Source organism: Condylura cristata, unplaced genomic scaffold (assembly GCF_000260355.1).
Source record: "Condylura cristata isolate star-nosed mole 26May11 unplaced genomic scaffold, ConCri1.0 scaffold00005, whole genome shotgun sequence".
Taxonomy (NCBI): Eukaryota; Metazoa; Chordata; class Mammalia; order Eulipotyphla; family Talpidae; genus Condylura; species Condylura cristata.
The window spans coordinates 44,553,657-44,571,216 of NW_004567106.1; the positions used below are offsets into that span (position 1 = coordinate 44,553,657).

General features: G+C 36.6%; 1 protein-coding gene across 2 annotated transcripts; it reads right to left on the reverse strand.

Moving 5' to 3' along the window:
- Positions 1-362: 362 nt before the first annotated feature.
- On the reverse strand, positions 363-17,440 carry SYPL1 (synaptophysin-like 1). Of its 2 annotated transcripts, XM_012720793.1 has the most exons (5): positions 17,252-17,440; positions 5,513-5,628; positions 4,105-4,312; positions 3,027-3,036; positions 440-601 (listed from the first exon to the last, which is right to left on the reverse strand). In XM_012720793.1, exons 1-5 carry the CDS (start codon positions 17,318-17,320, stop codon positions 540-542), a joined length of 465 nt encoding a protein of 154 aa, XP_012576247.1. In that variant the 5' UTR covers positions 17,321-17,440; the 3' UTR covers positions 440-539. The 2 variants fall into 2 exon arrangements, with proteins under 2 accessions (XP_012576246.1, XP_012576247.1); XM_012720792.1 differs by lacking the exon at positions 3,027-3,036 and having other exon boundaries at positions 363-601.
- Between the last annotated feature and the right edge of the window lie 120 nt (positions 17,441-17,560).

Genomic DNA, 17,560 nt, shown 5'->3' on the forward strand with positions numbered 1-17,560 from the left:
CCAGAGCAAGGCAAGAGAATAGGCTATAAAATCAGATCTCGTTCAAACCTGGATTGTGACTGAGTAGCTGTATAACATTGGGAGAAATAAAGTGTGAGTTACAACATGAAGATCATAATACTATTTTTTTACATCCCTGTTAGAATTGCTGAGTAGCTTAAACAAGAGGTGAGTAATTCCCTTAGTATGATATCTGGTTTGTAGACTTAAATGATGTTAGTGACTATTATCTGTACCTTTGAGAGAAAATGCCTACTTGCTAGTCCACTTTAATGAAAAGACTCAGTCATCCTTAGTAAAAAATAAAAACTAGTACATTCACCCACAGATTAGCCAAGTTTTCTTAATTTTCGAGTAAAGATTTTTCTTTAATAAGGGAAATAAAATACTTTTAACAATACTGTATACATACCACAGATACATTTAGGGATCCCATACTAGTGACAGAGATAAAATGACACATCACTCCCGTATTATGACAAGGCTGAAGTTCCTGGACAATGTTGTGACCGGTAGCTATCTTAATATCTGTAAGAGCTTTAGCCCAGGCGGAAGTGCTCACCAACCACAAAAAAGTGACAACCAGAGTAACAACAAAGTCCTAAAGCAAAAAATAAGTATAAGTTAATGATGAAGTCAATTTAAAAGTACTAAATTTCAAATTCATGACAAAAGAATTAAAATTGTAATGAACCCTATGGCACTGAGAAATGGCTTTCATATACTTTATATAAAAAAAAATCACAAGTTAACATAATATTGCCAGTGTCTGCAATATAACAGTAAATAAGACTCATGTTTCTCTACCAGCCTAAGATTTTTAAATTGGAAATCGGTCTTGCACAGACCATACCACAACCTCACCTTGGCTACTCACCCTGAGGACCTTATCTTAGACCCCATTCTCACCAATATCTCCTATCTCCCTTTCCATCATCCTGTACTCCCCAACATCACCTCTTTCCAGCTCACTTTCTCTGGTATCCCAATTATCTCTTTGACTTTCTCCATGACCCTTAATCTAATCTAATGTTATCACTTTTTTACAGTCTCAATTTTATTCATGTTCTCAATTCTCTCCTTAGTCAATTTATACTTCAAGTTTTTTCATTAAGATCCTTTGCAAACACTCTTAACTCCCTTAACAGATTTAAGAAATGCAATGCCTTTTGGAGAACTGATAAATGGAATGAGGGTACTACATGCTAAACAAGTTCTCTCTGGGCTAATGTTGATAGTTCTGACCAGTATGCAAATTCTGTTTATTTTCAGGTTGCTTCCTTCCAAATTCCTAATTAAAAAAAATTTTTTTTCCCTAAAAAACAAACCAAAAAAACCCTGTTTTTTCCTGAGTAGGCTTTTTAAAAACGACTTTGTGGTGGCTTACAGCATGACATTTTCATATTTCAGAAGCAGGTGCTTTTTGAAAATAATGCACACAGTAACTTTAGAGTGAAAATGGGGGAAATGTAAGCCTCTGAGTTCTACTCAGGATTCCAGTCACACTGCAGTCCAGGTGAACACGTCACTGGAGTTCTGCAATGTGTGACTGTTGCTGCGTGTGGCAGCTCTGATTCTACCAGAAAGACACTATATGGTATGTAACACATTTTTTAGATTTGGGATATTCTATGGATTTTGTTTATGATATCCCTTATTCTCCACATGGCTTACAATCTTTAAGTTCTTGCTACTTGACACAAAAATTGAAGTGCTCCCAGAAATTACTGAGCAGAAAATTGAGAACACTATTTAAAGAAGTATGTTCTCGATAACATGCAGTACTTAAAAGAAAATAAATCAATATTATCTTTAGTTACTTTAAAAATTTGTGTATCAAGAAAATTGTTACATTTTATATGGCTAAATTAAAAGTAGAAATTAAAATTTAAATTAGAAGCTAGGCTTTATTTATAGACAAGAGACATCCACTCTATATTACAGCAATTAACAAAAAACCCACTTAAGGAACTAGTTCTGGATTATCTCTCTATAGAGTGATTATTCCAAGGTGGAAAATCATTCTTGAATTTTTAAACAATGCAACTATATAGTTTTATTTGGTAGAAAATCCCTCTGCAAGAAAAGATCTGAATACTGCTTTTGAAAGTGTGATATTTGGGTCCTCTCTGGTGGCACAGCAGGTTAGGACCCAACACTGCAAGCTAGCTGCAGCCATTTCAGTGCAAGTTTGATCCCTGCCCCGGAGGTGACCCACGTGGCGTGGCAGACCTCTTCTGACCCGCCCACTGCTCTCTTGAGCAGTGTACTTCATCAATCTGCCTGTTCTGCTCCCCACTTTGTCTCTGGTGAAGACTCTCGCCGACCCTGAGCCTCTGGCGAGTACCCCAGTTCTGTATGCACAAATAAATAAATCTTAAAAAAAAAAAAAAGTTAGTAAACAAAATATGAGGAATAAAAGACTCATTGCTAAGGTTTAATTTAAAAATTTCTTGGGATAACAACAAATGGTAAGACATGTCCTCACTGAGTAGTTAAAGGGTAAAGAATTTTAACAAAATCATCTTTATGATTATCATAGTGCCTTTTGAAATAAAAGTTGTAATTGTCTGTAGATGTTACAGAATCTTAAGTAAATTTTGCTAATTACTGAAAGTTAGTTGCCTCTCTTTCTGAAAGGCACCTAACAAGAAATAATTTATGAAAGGTTTGTCTGGATTAAGGAGCCTCCTTGGTGGTGCAGGGGTTCAAGTCTCAGTGCTATGAAGCTATTGTCAGCCACTGCAGCATGAGTTTGATCCTAAGACAGGGAGCTGACCCACATGGCACAGCAGAGCTCTCCTGCAGCTCCCCTCAGTTTTGTGAAACTGTGGATTCACAGTTCTGCTCCCTACTCTGTCTCTAGTGAATCCTCTCACTCCCCTGTAACTCTGGCCTATACCCCAGTTCTTAGATGCATAAATAAGTAAAAATACATCTTTAAAAAAAAGGTCTGGTTTGAGAATCTCTTCTTAGATAACAGAAACAATAAATATGTATAAAAGATTGTTTTATTCCTTACTTACCATTTGCAATCTTATGATCCAGGTAGCAAAAATTAAAAATAAATAAGTAAATAAATAAAACCTGTTAATATTTTTTTCATATTTAAGCAGCCTTCCCTTTAGCAGATGACAGTATTTTCTCATAGAGGTAAATGACCAATATTATAAAAATATTTTCCCTTCAAGTCAGTTAACATTAATACTGTTCTTTTGTAGTGGATGTCCAGATTAAAACCATAGCTTATCTCTGGACTTCATTAATAATCTAAGATTCTACTAACTAAATCTGAGAGATTCTAGCTCAGTAGACTCTGAAGCCAAAAAATGTGTTAGGGTCTCAAACTCAAATTCTCAAAGATTCAGATTAGCTCACAAATGCCACAAATGCTGAAAACAAGATGATCTGGGTCAGAGTGTAAATTAGGGAATTTGGCGATATGATACAGCAGCTAGCAAACTTCTCCTAAAAAGCAGCAGGCTGTAGATCTTTAATCTCCTGACAACTGTTCCGCCACTGCAGTGGGGAAGCAGTGAAACACATCAGCAACTGGCACGGCCATGCTCTGAAAAACTTTATTTGAAAAAACAACTGTGTGTCAGATCTGGCTTATTTGCCGATTCCTGATAAAGACTATGAGCTCAATAAAAGAAGAAAAGACAGAAAAAAGGCATAAAGGGGGAGTCTTTGAAAAAGAGGGAAAAAAGTAAGTGGGAACACAATTACGACACTACTAATATGGTCAGCAATTCTTTAAAGGTATTAATTTCTACTTAATTTCTCTGCTATTTGCAACCTATCATGTCCCATGACACATCTGAGTTCTTTCCAGGTTCAAAACAGAAACAAGGCTCCGCACTTCCAAAAGTACAGAGAAAGTGCTGCAAACAGGCTGAAAGAATTGAGCTAAACATGACAACCTGAGAAAGTTGAATCTTGTGACAATATACGTCCACATATGCTGAACTGGGCCAAGAATTTTTATTTCCAGTGTAGGAGAATAATGATTTAACTTCAAATATAATGTAAATAAAAATTAGGAAAAACATATAATGTATACTTAAACAATTGTTTTTGTATTAAAAGGTAGCAATTACTTACAATCATGGGAAATTTTCGACTATCCCGATAGAGGTTTGTATAACCGACATAGAGCAGAAGAGCAGCCATGCAGTACAGGAAGACAAAGACGGCAAATGTAACATAGAATTGTGCAGAGGACGAGTAGTCTCCAACAAGAACTTGACTACTCCAGTCTGTATTACACACATTCGACTGTGAAACTGCTTGAAATGACACTTCATTCAACCTATTTAGAAAAAGATTCAAAGAAACATCAATTATTAAAACTTTTCCAAGTTAGAAACACATAGGCAGAACATTAAAATGAGATTTCAAAAAACATTTCCAAATATATACATTTTCTTTTTAAAGCAAGAAAAAAAAATATTTAAGTTAAAAAATTTCATAAGAAATGTACATAAGTTATAACACAGAAATTGGCTTATGATAGATTAGATATAGACTGATTAAGCATTTTCACAACCAGATATTATTTTCTTGTAATGAAAAATTAGCAGATTGAGAGGGCTGGGACAAAACAGTTTATAATTTTAGATATGATATTCCATTCTAGATGGCAGAGTCAGTGTGACTAGCGCCAGGAAATCCAATTATAATCACTTTAATTCTGGATTAAATAGCAGCTAACTTCACATTATCTTTGATTTTTCCCAATCCATAAATGCAAAAGCCCTATCACTAAAGATGCTATAAGAGTTGCTTATATAGAGACTTAGGAAAGAGAAGAGATTGGGAGATAGAGATAATTACCAAGTACTTGCTGATATAACTTTTAATATAAGGTTTTATTTAATCATCAAAACAAACTCAAGAAATAATTTTTCCAATTTACAATTTATAATTGTTTCCAGAAAAACAATCCAAGAGAGACTTAAGTACTGGAAATATTTAAGATACTTTTCAATGAATTCAAAGAGAATTCACAAATGAAATATCCACTTTAGTTTGAGAGTAAGGAAATCAAATTTTATGTTGGTGAAAGAAGCAGGAACTCTTTACATATGTACTAGCACTCTGTAAAGAAAAAAATTATTTAGCAATGGCAAATATACAAGAAATATGGACTTCAAAAGTTTAATTTAATTCTACCTCATGGCTTTCTACATCACGCTAATGAAGCAGACTGTTTTGTTTTTAAATTTTCTATTCAATGTGGGGTGATATAATAAAAATGTCAAAATAGTGGCATATAAAAGTTTCTAAATGCTTACTTTCATTGTCCATATTTACTTCAACACAGACAAAAAGAAAGGTTTGCAGACAGGCAGTCTATGTACCATGGCTTGAATAGCAATAACCACTACTTATAAAGGAACATGAAATTTTTTTCCATTCCCTAAGATCAATAAACTGCTGGAAATCACAATGAGTCAATCCCAACATGAATGCAAGTTAAGCTATAAAAGCAAACGGACAAATAACTCACCTGAATGGATAAGCAAAAGTGGCAGTAATTGTTTTATTTTCCTGAGGACAAGATACTGAAATGTCTGTTTTACCTTTAAAACCTCCACAGGTGGCAAAAGCAAAGATAGAAGCAATCTATACAAAGCAAGACAAAAAAAAGGGGTGGGGGAAGAAACATTAGTATACCTAAAATCTTCTTATAAATTGGTTATTAAAAACCAGCTCACTAACATTCTAGAAATTCTGAAGACAAGTGCATACATAAAAAATTAACACTGCAATTAAAACTAATTTTGCATAGAATAAATGGGGTATAATAGGCCAGAGGTGCAGGGGAGGTGAGAGGATTCACCAGCTACAGAGTAGGGAACAGAACAGGCAGATATACTGAAATCCACTGCTGAGGGGTGCAGTGAGAGATAGGAAAGGTTTGCTGCACCAAATGTAGGTTAGCTCTCTACTCTGGCATCAAAGTCGGGTGATTGTGTGAGACTTAAGCCCTAGATCACCAGGGAGGTCCCTTATTTGTAATTTTTAACAAATGTGATTTTATTATTGTCAAGTATAAAAATCAGTATACCAGCCCTGTAACAATTCATTTGCTCATACTTGAATGTGCCTTACTAAATGTTAGTATGAAATTCAAAGAACATCTATTCATATTAATATTAAAAAAAACAAAAGCAGTGAATTAGGTATTTTTATTTGGAACTCAAGGGTAACTGAAGTCAAAGGGTGGTAAGCAAAGAAGTGATACTATGTCATATTTGAGTTCTTTGAGGTCTTACTGGTGTGTTATTTCTGGGTCTCAAAAAGTAGTTGGAAATTTGTTTCTCTGATCATGCACATATTTTTAAAAGCAAGTTAATATATACATATGTCTCCATATATATATCTGTAGTTTACTTTTGCATCATTTTGTACATTTTTCCATCTCAGTTGTAATCCCCTGTGGGCTTCCCATCACCAAATCACCCATGTGCCATCACCATAGTCCACTGCATTTCCCTCCCCCCATTGTTTCTGATCTCATTCCCCACTCCATCCCTATAAAATGTCTCTGGTATATACATATATTTCCTCGCCTGGTCTGTTATACTCCTGCTATGAGTGAAACCATCCGGTATTTTTCCTTTTCTTTCTGGCTTATCTCACTAAGCATGATCTTTTCCAGCTCCATCCATGTTGCTGCAAAAGGCATGTGCTTATTTTTTTTTTGGCTGCTGAGTAATATTCTATTGTGTATATGTACCATATCTTTTTTTTTAATAATGTAAGTTTATTTTCACATCATTTTGTACATTTTTTTTTCATCTCAATTGTAATCCCGTGGGTTTCCCATCACCAAGTTACCCATGTGCCATCACCATACTCCAGTGCACTTCTCCCCCTGCCCCTGTTTTTGATCCCATTCCCCACTCCACCCCCACAAAATGTCTGTTATACGGCTGTTCATTATCATTATTTTCTCGCCTGGTCCATTATACTCCTGCTATGAGTGAAACCATCTGGTATTTTTCTTTCTCTTTCTGGCTTATCTCACTAAGCATGATCTTTTCCAGCTCCATCCAAGTTGCTGCAAAAGACATGTGTTTCTTTTTTTTGGTTGCTGAGTAATATTCCATTGTATATATGTACCACATATTTTTAATCCAGTCATCCACTTTTGGTCATTTGGGTTGTTTCCATGTCTTTCCAATTGTAAATAAAGCAGCAATAAACATGGGGGTGCAGGTATCTTTTTGAATCAGTTTTTTTGTGTCTTTTGGGTAGATACCTAGGAGTGGGATTGCTGGGTCATATGGAAGCTCCATTTTTAGGATCATGCACATGTTTTAAAAATATGTAATGATGCTCGTAAAGGGTTATTTATAACAAAAAAAAAACCAGAAGCATCTTAAATGCTGACAGTGAAGCAAATAAACCAATTCATATAATGGAATATTATATAGTCATTTAAAAGTCAGGTGTAGACAGACATCTCTGTCTACAAATACTCTCCTTGTGTAATGCCTTGCAATATCTAGATGGGATGCTGCTCTGTTCATGAATTGTTTAATAAGGCCAATTACATCTTTAATTTGTTAATTTTATTTTTTTCAACAGAGTTACATCCAGCACATATTTTGGAGTTTAAATAAAGACAGAAGATTGTCTAATCTCTCAATATAAATGTATCTGAATACAAGAAAGAAAATAACAGAAGGCCTGGAAATGAGTCTTGGACATATACTCATATTTAATATTAGAGAACAGAAACAGGATACACAAATTGAAACAGAACAGAGAAATCAGAAATAGTTATGTACAGACAAATTCTATCTTACAGATATGGACTAGATACAGTAATTAGCTTCTAATGAATAAAGTAAGGTAGATAGAACAGATGTCCTTTCTGAGATTAGGCAACAAAAGAGACCACACTTTCTGTTTTCTTTTCTTACACTTTAATATCACCAACTCTAGGGGAAGTCAGTTGCGTATTGGGAGGATATTTAGGCAACTTATAGTGACTCATGTGGCAAAGAATCAAGGATTACTAAGGGTTTAACAGCAATGGTGTAGTGATCTTGCAGGTGGATTGACTGAGGCTTGCCAACAGCCAGGTTAGGGAGTTGGAAGGCTTGAGAAGACACAAATTTCAGCCAACAGTTTGACAATAATCATTTAGGAGACCCTGATAAAACTGACTCAGCAGCTTCCAGATTCTTGAGACATAGAAATTATAAGATGATAAATATCTGTTGTCTGAAGTGCTAAGTTGGGGATAAATTGTTATGTTTCAATTGATAGGAAAAACAATTTAATAAATGGGACAGATGGGCTGCAGACTTAAATGAACAAAGAATCTTGAAAAAGTTAAGACAATTTAAAAAAATTGAGCAGAGGCCCTCCCTGGTGGCGCAGCGGGTTAAAGCACAGCACTGAGAATCTAAAGCCGCTTCCGCATGAGTTCGATTCCCGCCTGCCCCGGAGGAGACCACATGGCATGGCAGACCTCTCCTGGCCCGCCCGCTGCTCCCCTCAGCAGTGTACTTCGTCGATCTGCCTGTTCTGTTCCCCACTCTGTCTCTGGTGAAGCCTCTCACCGCCCCTGAGCCTCTGGCCTGTACCCCAGTTCTGTATGCACAAATAAATAAATCTTTAAAAAAAAAAATTTGAGCAGAAAAATAAAAGCTTTTGAATACAAAACAAGCTACAAAATAGGTGAAAGCATCTACATAACAAAGATTAGCATCTACTAGTACACAAACCTAAGAGAAACTTGCTAATGTGTATTAGTAGATATAAAAATATTCACAGTGACATTATAATATTGAAAATGGAGAGGGGGAAAGGAGAGGGGAGGGCCCTCCCTGGTGGTACAAAGGTTTAAAGCGCAGCACTACAAGGCTGGCCACAGCTGCTTCAGCAATAGTTGGATCCCAGGCACCGAAGGTAACCCACAGGTGACCCACATGGTGCAGCAGACCTCTCCTGACCAGCCCGCTGCTCCCTTTAGCGGTGTACTTTGTCGCTCTGCCTGTTCTGCTCCCCACTCTGTCTCTGGTGAATCTTCTCACCACCCTGCACCTCTGGCTTGTACCCCAGTTATAGGTGCATAAACAAATAAATCTTAAAAAAAAAAAGAAGAGGGGGGAAACAATAGGAAAACATAAAATATAGCTGTATACACTTACAGAGGGAAATTATACAGTAATAAATATATGAATTATAAATACCCATATCACATGGATAAATTATAAAAACCTAAAAAGGTAAGTGGAAAAAAAATTACTGCCCGAGTACACAGAGCAGAGAGCAAAGTAAAAGCTCTGCTTACTTGTTTGCCTCATTCCTGCTACTATTTTGGTTTAGGCCCTCACCATTTTTCATTGGCACTAACTCATCAGACTCTCATTTCTGATCTCATTCTAATCATCATTCATCTTCTATGGTGAGGGCTCTAGAGCTGCAGTGTCCAGTAAAGCAGCCTCAGCCAAATATGGCTATTAAACACTAAACATGGCCAGTCTGAAATGAGATAAGTTGTAGTGTTATATTTACTCTGGATTCTGATGGTTTAGTATGAAAACAAACATATGAAATACCTCACCAGTAACTATACTGATTACTATTTTGGATATATTGAGTTATGACTAAAATATATCATGAAAATTAATTTCTTATTCTCACTTTTTTAGTGTGGCTAATATAACATTTAAATTACTATGTAAAAAGGATTTCCTCAATGGCTTTCCGGAATTAAATTTAAGGGGGAAAAGGAGTCCAAGTTTCTTAATTCAGCATAAGAAGCATGGCTGAGATAGTCTCATTTTTCTTTCTAGATTTCTTTGCATTATACTCCCTGCCAGGTAATATATATTATCATACTGCGCTACTATTGTTCTGGAAACATACCACGTATTTATGTCTTGAATGTACGTTTCTTCTGTAGGAATGTGCCCCTACACCCCGATTCTCTAAATAAGGTCCTCCTTTAAATTCCTACCCATTCGATTGTGGTAGAATTCCATATTCTGTCTCCTGGAAGGATGGTCACAGACTTGTACTAGAGGCATTTTTCTTGAGTTGCTGCCTTACAAACCACTATCCTCCAAAACAAAAATTAGCTTTCTACCTATTACAAAAATTAATAAACAAGTGGTATACTATACTATACCTTAATGCTTTCAAGACTATCACCTTTACCTCTCCATTGCCAGACCATGTTTTGTACCTGTCTATTCATGATGTTCAGTGCTAACCTATTCATATAGCAAATGCTCACTAAATAACTGCCTAATTAAAGAAAAATATGAATACCCAATAATCTACAATAAAGTTATATTTGAATCTAACATAACCATCATTTCAAGTCTGTTATGAAATAAATGTCATGCTTACAATTCTGGTTTTTATCTTATAGAAAAAAGGGATAAGGCATACATTTTTTACTAAATAAGGAATATGATAACTGAAGGGTACACTATCTGACTTTTAATTCACTCTATGGTCTACTGCTATTTTGATGTAGTAATTCTATATTGGTTGTCCATGTGAAAACTGGCATGCAGATATGTTTTTATGACATTTCCAGTATTTATTAAAAAATGTGAACTTGTTACATACTCTACAAATTTGAATTTCTTGCTTCTTCTGAGTGTGTGTGTGAACTATGCAACATTAGACCTATGTTCACATAAAAAAATTAAGTGACATTAAGTGACAGATGGCACTTAAAACAGGTCATTTGTGTTCCAAATTGCCATCTCACATTGCCTCAACAATCCTCAGGAAACATATTAGTTGCCAGTAGTCAACTAACTTGCTTTTCTTCTAGTTTGTTTCACTCATTTCCGTCAAGAAGGTTAGGCCTATGAATGAGTAGTGCTTGTATTATGATTTATATTTCCATTTATAAAATTCATTTTCCCATCCTTCTCTATTCCTGAAAAATGAGTGAAACTGCTGACATGAAATTCTATTTGTAGCTTATAAGAATTCAGGGACAAGATGACACCAAGCTTCACTCTAGTCAAAAAGGTTCCATAGTCATTGTGACAGCCTCAAGTTACCAGAGAAACAGTTCCACATTTCTCTCTGCCCATTAGATGACCATGATGGCAAATCTCTTAACTTATTTAGAGATCTGCAACTTTGGTGGAGTACTCATTTAACTGGTGGACAAGGAGAAAATACTTAATAACTTCTATTTATATCTACTTTTAGACTCAAACGAGAATTGAAGCTCTACTGAAGTTTTATAAACCACTGAAAACAATTTGGGCCTGTACAAAAGAGAAATCAGAAGCATTAACACCCTATGAGATCTAGTCATTAGCTATTTTTTATACAATAAAAACAGACTCTATTTCATCACAGAACTGGGTCCTATTTCTAGATCCTGTTAAGCTGACGGTTTTATGGGGGGGGGGAATTCTTGTACTCATCTAATTTGTGGGTATCTTACATGCTTCTAGTTGCACCACTGCGACTTGTTTTCATTACTAACCTGATATAATCTACTTAAATTCCTTCCTCAATGTGCAGTTTTACTAATTCAAGTATCACTCACTACTTTTTAAGAAAATGAACTGTCACAGCATATTTGCCTAGGATTAGATACCTACAGAGAAGGTACTGATTTTCATGAGGCAAAGTCTGAAGTGTCCACTAAAGATACTCATTGAAAAAAAAAAGTTTTGTTATTGATGCTGTTATTCCAATTTATTCCCTCTGTGCCCTAAGGAGATGAAACAATTTACAAGTGCTTCAGGTTCATTCTCCGAGCTCCTTTTGCTTCTAAATTACAGCCATCGGAAGTTTGGGCAGTTTGATAAACCTTAAGTATTTTGACCATAAGAAGTAAACTTAAATTTCTGTTGAAATAATAGCTTTAAGTTTTTTGCTAAGTCATGTTGAAAGCATCCTTTTGTCACTATTCTTAACAATTATTAAACCGGTTATGTAATTAAAAATCTCCAAGTAATTGAAATGCTTTCAAACTGTTTCAGACTATTCTATTATTTTTATACCTTCTGGAGTGAATGCCATATCCTGACTGTTGATCTGGAAACTGATAGCATTTACTGCCAGTACTATGAATTTTAAAGTGAAAGTTAATTTTCTCCCATGTATTTTAGGCTTTTGACATATACAGGCTGAGAGTATGTTTTTCTCCTTTTACCCCCCTCAATTGGTTTTACAGTCATTTCCTATTCTAGCAGTTCTAGTTTTAGGGCTGCCATCTAGGTGGATGTCTAAGTCCCCTAGCCCAAATCATCAGTGCTCAGCTCTATTCCAGTCAGAAATCCAGATAGTATAGTCAAGCTTTTCCCCCAAATTTACTATTCCAGATCTGGGAACAATTTTTCTCCCAACTGTATTTTCTGTTCCATTTCTAGTCCCCAATGATGTTTATCTTGTACAGGAACAGCATTCTTCAGTGTGTGGCCTGTGGACCCCAGGGTATACCCAAGACTCTTCAGGGAGCTCATATGAGGTCAGAAATATTTTCATAACATTTTACTAAGACATTATTATTTGCTTTTTACACTGTGTTGACATTTTCACTGATATGAACAAAAGCACTACTAGCGGATAAAACTGCTGATAAGAATCACAATAGCATCCAATGTTTCATTTCCATGCACTTGCACTTAAAAAAAAACTGGCTAGTTTCATAGCCATTTATCTTTATAAAGTAGTGTACATTATTTTTATTAAGTTCTGACCCTTAAATATCTTCTTAATGTTCTTTGTGATGAAATGGGACATCGAACCAAAATATAATGGCTGTCTCCAGGGACAACCAATAGTATGCCGAACTAGTTATTTTTTCCCCCATGGAACAGCTGTTTTACTTGAAAGAATAAGTAACAAACTGTAGTTACTCAGACTTTGATATTTAGCAGCTATTTTTCTCCATAATGAATGAAGTGGGCTTACTTTCAAGGAAAACTGACAGCATTTGTTGCTACTGATGTAATTCAAGCTTTCAAGAGCTATTGATATTGATATAATTATTATTTGTAAATGTCTCAGCTTAAGTTTCTAATGTGGTAAATATCAATATCCCACATAAAGCAAACATAAAGGGGTTCTAAAACATGGAAGTGTCAGAACTACTGGACTAGAGCACTGCTTTGTTACCTTAATTATCCCATTTATAGTTTATCAGAGATTATTTGGATGAATAGCATGATTGTGTTTGTGTGTTCTGAGTATATATGTCTATGAAAATAACATCTGATTGACCCTGTAAGAACGGTCATGGTAAATACTGAGGTTTTAGGTCAAAGAAACAGCAAACACAGAGCATAGAAGTGAGCAAATAAATTTATTAACACATTTTTAAGAATACAGAGTGTCCTGGTAGTCATAAAATGCTATTTGAAATCCTTTTGCCCTTTTCCATAATAGGGTAGAACAAGGCAAATGGCAGGGCTAAGAAAAGATGTTTCCTAAAAAGTGGTCTGTTGTGGAGACAGCCTAAAAATGACAGTAAGCAAATGGATGAGACAAACATTAAGTCTCCATATGCCTCAGCCTTCATAAACTACATTTTTCTTCATAATCTGCATGATCCCTATTTTTAAAAATATATTTGTGATGACTAAACCTTATGCATTTTTATGAACTATTAATGCATTTCTGAATGGTCGTTTAAACAAATTGAAATGTAATATTCAAAGAGTTACAAATTTTCTTATTATTTCCTAAATATTAATATAACCATGTTACTTCATGTTTTTGGAGGTAATTTCAAATTTTCTCATTAATTATAAGGATAAAATCAGAAGAAAACATTCAAACTTGATAAATGAACTAAGAACACTTAGTGATTTTTAACTCCTGAGATCATATAAACATGTATCCATGAAAATTATTTCAAATACCTTATATTTTTGTTCTTTAAGCTTTTTTAAATTGTAGGTAATTTTTCATTAATTTTTTAAAAGGCCAGTTAGAAAACACAAAGGTTAAGTCATCAAAATTATTAAGAACAGACTTTTGTATCAGTATATAACTTTTCTAAGCCTTAGTGGTTTGGAGATTACAGTACTATCTACCTAGTGGGCTGTAAGAGGATTGAATGAAAAACAAAAACAAAAAAACAAAACAACAGGCCAGAGAAAGCACTAGCATATTTATCATGCTCAATAAGTATCTCTTGTCAATACTGACAATAAATTTGACCAGCACAAGAAATATTTGGAGACGGTTATTAATTCTAAAATCAAATTTAACTAGCTTATAATTCTTTATACACTTCCCAAACAGTATTTTTTGTACAATTTTTTATGGGTCAACAAAATTCTTAATGGGGAATTAAGAATGCATTATTACTTAAGACTCATTCAGGGATAAATATCTGTTCACTTTTCATCTTACATAAGAGAACTGGCTACCAAGTATGAGCAACATTAAATCTGTCAGAGAAATATTAGAAACTTTATAAAACTTTGCTAAACATAAATCCTTGACCTTTACTTCTCTGTTCAACACCTATAAATGGGGCATAAAGGCAGGAGCACACACAAATGAAAAGCATGTATCATTTGGGAAGGTGTAAGACATGCTAATAGAAAAGTTAATGATTTTGACTGACCAGGAGATATGTTAGTAATAAAAGACTCAATTCTTCCAGTGTGGTGGCCAATCTCTCTAGAAACACAGCATCAAGGTGCTGAAGAATCTAACAACTCTTCAAGTACATTATCATCTACATATTTATGTGTGAATGCACTCATTCCAACAGCCTTTAGTTTCTAAAGCAGCAAGTCTTCCCTACTTTGAAAATGACCTTTCCAAACTATCCTTTATAATACTGACAAAATGAAAATTCCTAAAAGGCAAATCTAATTATGTCATTCACTGTTTTTGTCTTTGAATCCATTAGTTACCACCACATATCACAGGAATTCTGGGCTTAATTGGGCACTTGTCCAGAAACAACCCAAAATATTATACCCTGCACCCATGGGTTTTTCTAAGGGCCGGGCCCAGATTATCAAAAGTTAACCTCAGAAGGTTAAGTTAGGATAAAAGTTCGAGCTAGCTAGTGATGGGAAACCCACGGGGATTACAATTGAGATGAAAAATAAAAAAAGAAAAGCAAAGCACAAAATGATGTAAAAATAAACTATTATAAAGAAAAAAAAAATTGGATTTGGTGATCAAAAGTACGAGCTAGTTTGCAAGCCCTTTGAAAACTTTGAGAATCCACTCCAAACCACACCACCTTCTCTCTTAGTGCACAGTCCCAGGGAACTCCCAAATACTTTTAAGTTCTCAAATGGAGCTGAGCTGCTGCCACTTTCCACAAGACTCAACATTAGATTCCCTTTGCCTGGAAAGTCACTCCCCACCAAACTTCCTGAGTGAACACCACGCTTCAAGTGTGCTTTCATTTATGAAATCCTTCCTAGCTCCACTACACACCTGCTCTCCTCTGTTTTACTACATTCAGTCATTAAGGTATTTAACATATTCTCATTCATATTATTAAATTTATTCCATGTCGTTCATATTTATTTTTGTCGTAATAGAGCATGAAAAAAAGACCATTTTTTAAAAAGTTACATTTTTTTTAATTGAGGTAATGTTGGTTTACAACACTGTACATGTTTTTGAGGTACAGGTTCACACCACTTCAAATGCATACTACACTCACTACCAAAAAGATCATGTTTATTCATGTTTACATGGTAGTACTTATAACAGGTATGCAAATTATTTGTTAAATAGTCACTACACCATTAACAAGTGTAGTCTTTTCATAAAGTCTTGTAATAAGCTGTTAGAACTGAAACTTATCTTTCCTTGATACGTTTAAAAAGGATATTTAAAGTGTATATCATACTTATCATTACTAGTAAACTTTTTCACTAACTTTTTAAAAATATTAAGGAAAAAAGTACTTTTGTTTTCAACTGGCAAATATAACAATGAAAGACCTTACTTTAAGTGGAAAATTATAATCCTCAACTAGATTAAATATACAAGGTTTAGAAGGTATTTTCCTAGCTTTTATATTTGATTGGCCCAGTTAAACTTATATTCTTCCTGTGATTTTTAATGTTTATACTGAATTATTTTCCTTTTACTTTAACCTGGACCCTCGTTTAAAAAACCGTAAGTATTTAGGTATCTTTAAAATAGATTATTAACGTAAAGTCATTTTTTTCAGTTTTCAGGAAATATCAAAATACCCAAAATTTGGGGGTAAGGTAAAGAACTTTGGGTGTGGGCAGGAAATCAGAGTACACACCAGAAAATTTGAATTTCTGTTACTTTTAAAAAGTAGCTTTAAAAACTTTCTCAGTGAATCTCAAAAGGGAAACCGGAAACCGCGGCTTTATCACTAAAATACAGGATTAACGAATTAAGTATGTAAATGCTACTGTCTATAAAATACAACATGCCTGCACACTGGCCGGATGCCAGCTGTCTGTTGATACAGGCCTGAAAATGGGCCCTGAAATTTTAAGAAAACCTGCAGTGTCACAAACTCCAAGTGATCATTACCAAGGTGAATGAATTAGTAAGTGTCCTTTGATGTTTATAGTTTGAGAGTTCCCAGGAAAAGACTAAAAGCAGGATGTTAGCTGGCAACACCTTCAACAAACGACGTGGATCAGTGAATCACAGTGGCCGCGTTTTGTTTAAAAGACCTTTTCCCCCACCCCACCCGTATACCCGTGCGCTTTCAGACCCACATGTATCTTTTCCCCTTTTAACCCGGACCCAATCTCAAAACTAATTTAAGAAGCGACTTGTGCTTCAGATCACTTCGACAAAGCACAAGCAGCTTTCGAGGGAGGGCGGCCTCAAGTCAGTAGGGCAGAAATGCATGCTCGGGCCTCTTCCAGGCAGCGCCCGCCTCTCCGACCCCCCGGGTTTCGGTTAGACCGCCACAGGAAGCTTTCCCTTCCCCTGCGGGGAGCTGTGAAGCCAATGCGAAATTTGATCTCCATTCCCACCCGGCACTCGGAGGTGATTTTCTGAGTGGGAGGGCGGGTCTGCCCGGGACGGCGGCAGCCGGGGGACTCGTGATTCGACGCCGATCGCGACGTCTCCGCCCCACGCGACCCGGGCCGCGGCCTCCCGTCCCGTTTCCCCCGGTCCCGTCAGATCCCCGCGAGAGGCGACCCCGGCCAGCGCCGGCCAGGTCGCGCCCCGGACCCGGGCCCCTGGCTCCCCCGCCGAGGGTGCCGGCGAGGGAGCGGGCGCAGCGGCGCGACTCCGGGCCTCGCCGGCGGGCTGCACTCACCCACTCGAGAACCTTGATGAAGCCCAGCGGCTCCTTGAGCGGGTTGAGGTTGAGCTGGAAGGAGGACATTCTCTGAGGGAAGGAGGGAGAAAGAGTCAGGACGGTGGGGTGGAGGAGGAGGGGACCGACGAGATCGATCAGCCCGGCGGCGAGGAAGGGCAGGCGGGACGGGCTGACTGTGGGGGGTGGACCCGGGTGGCCGCGGGGCGGGGCGGGGCGGGGCGGCGGCGGTTAAGCAGCTCGCCTAGGCTCTAGGGCGGAGACGAAGAGAAGCGGCCCCGGGAGGCAAGGGGCGGGCCGGGGCTGGGA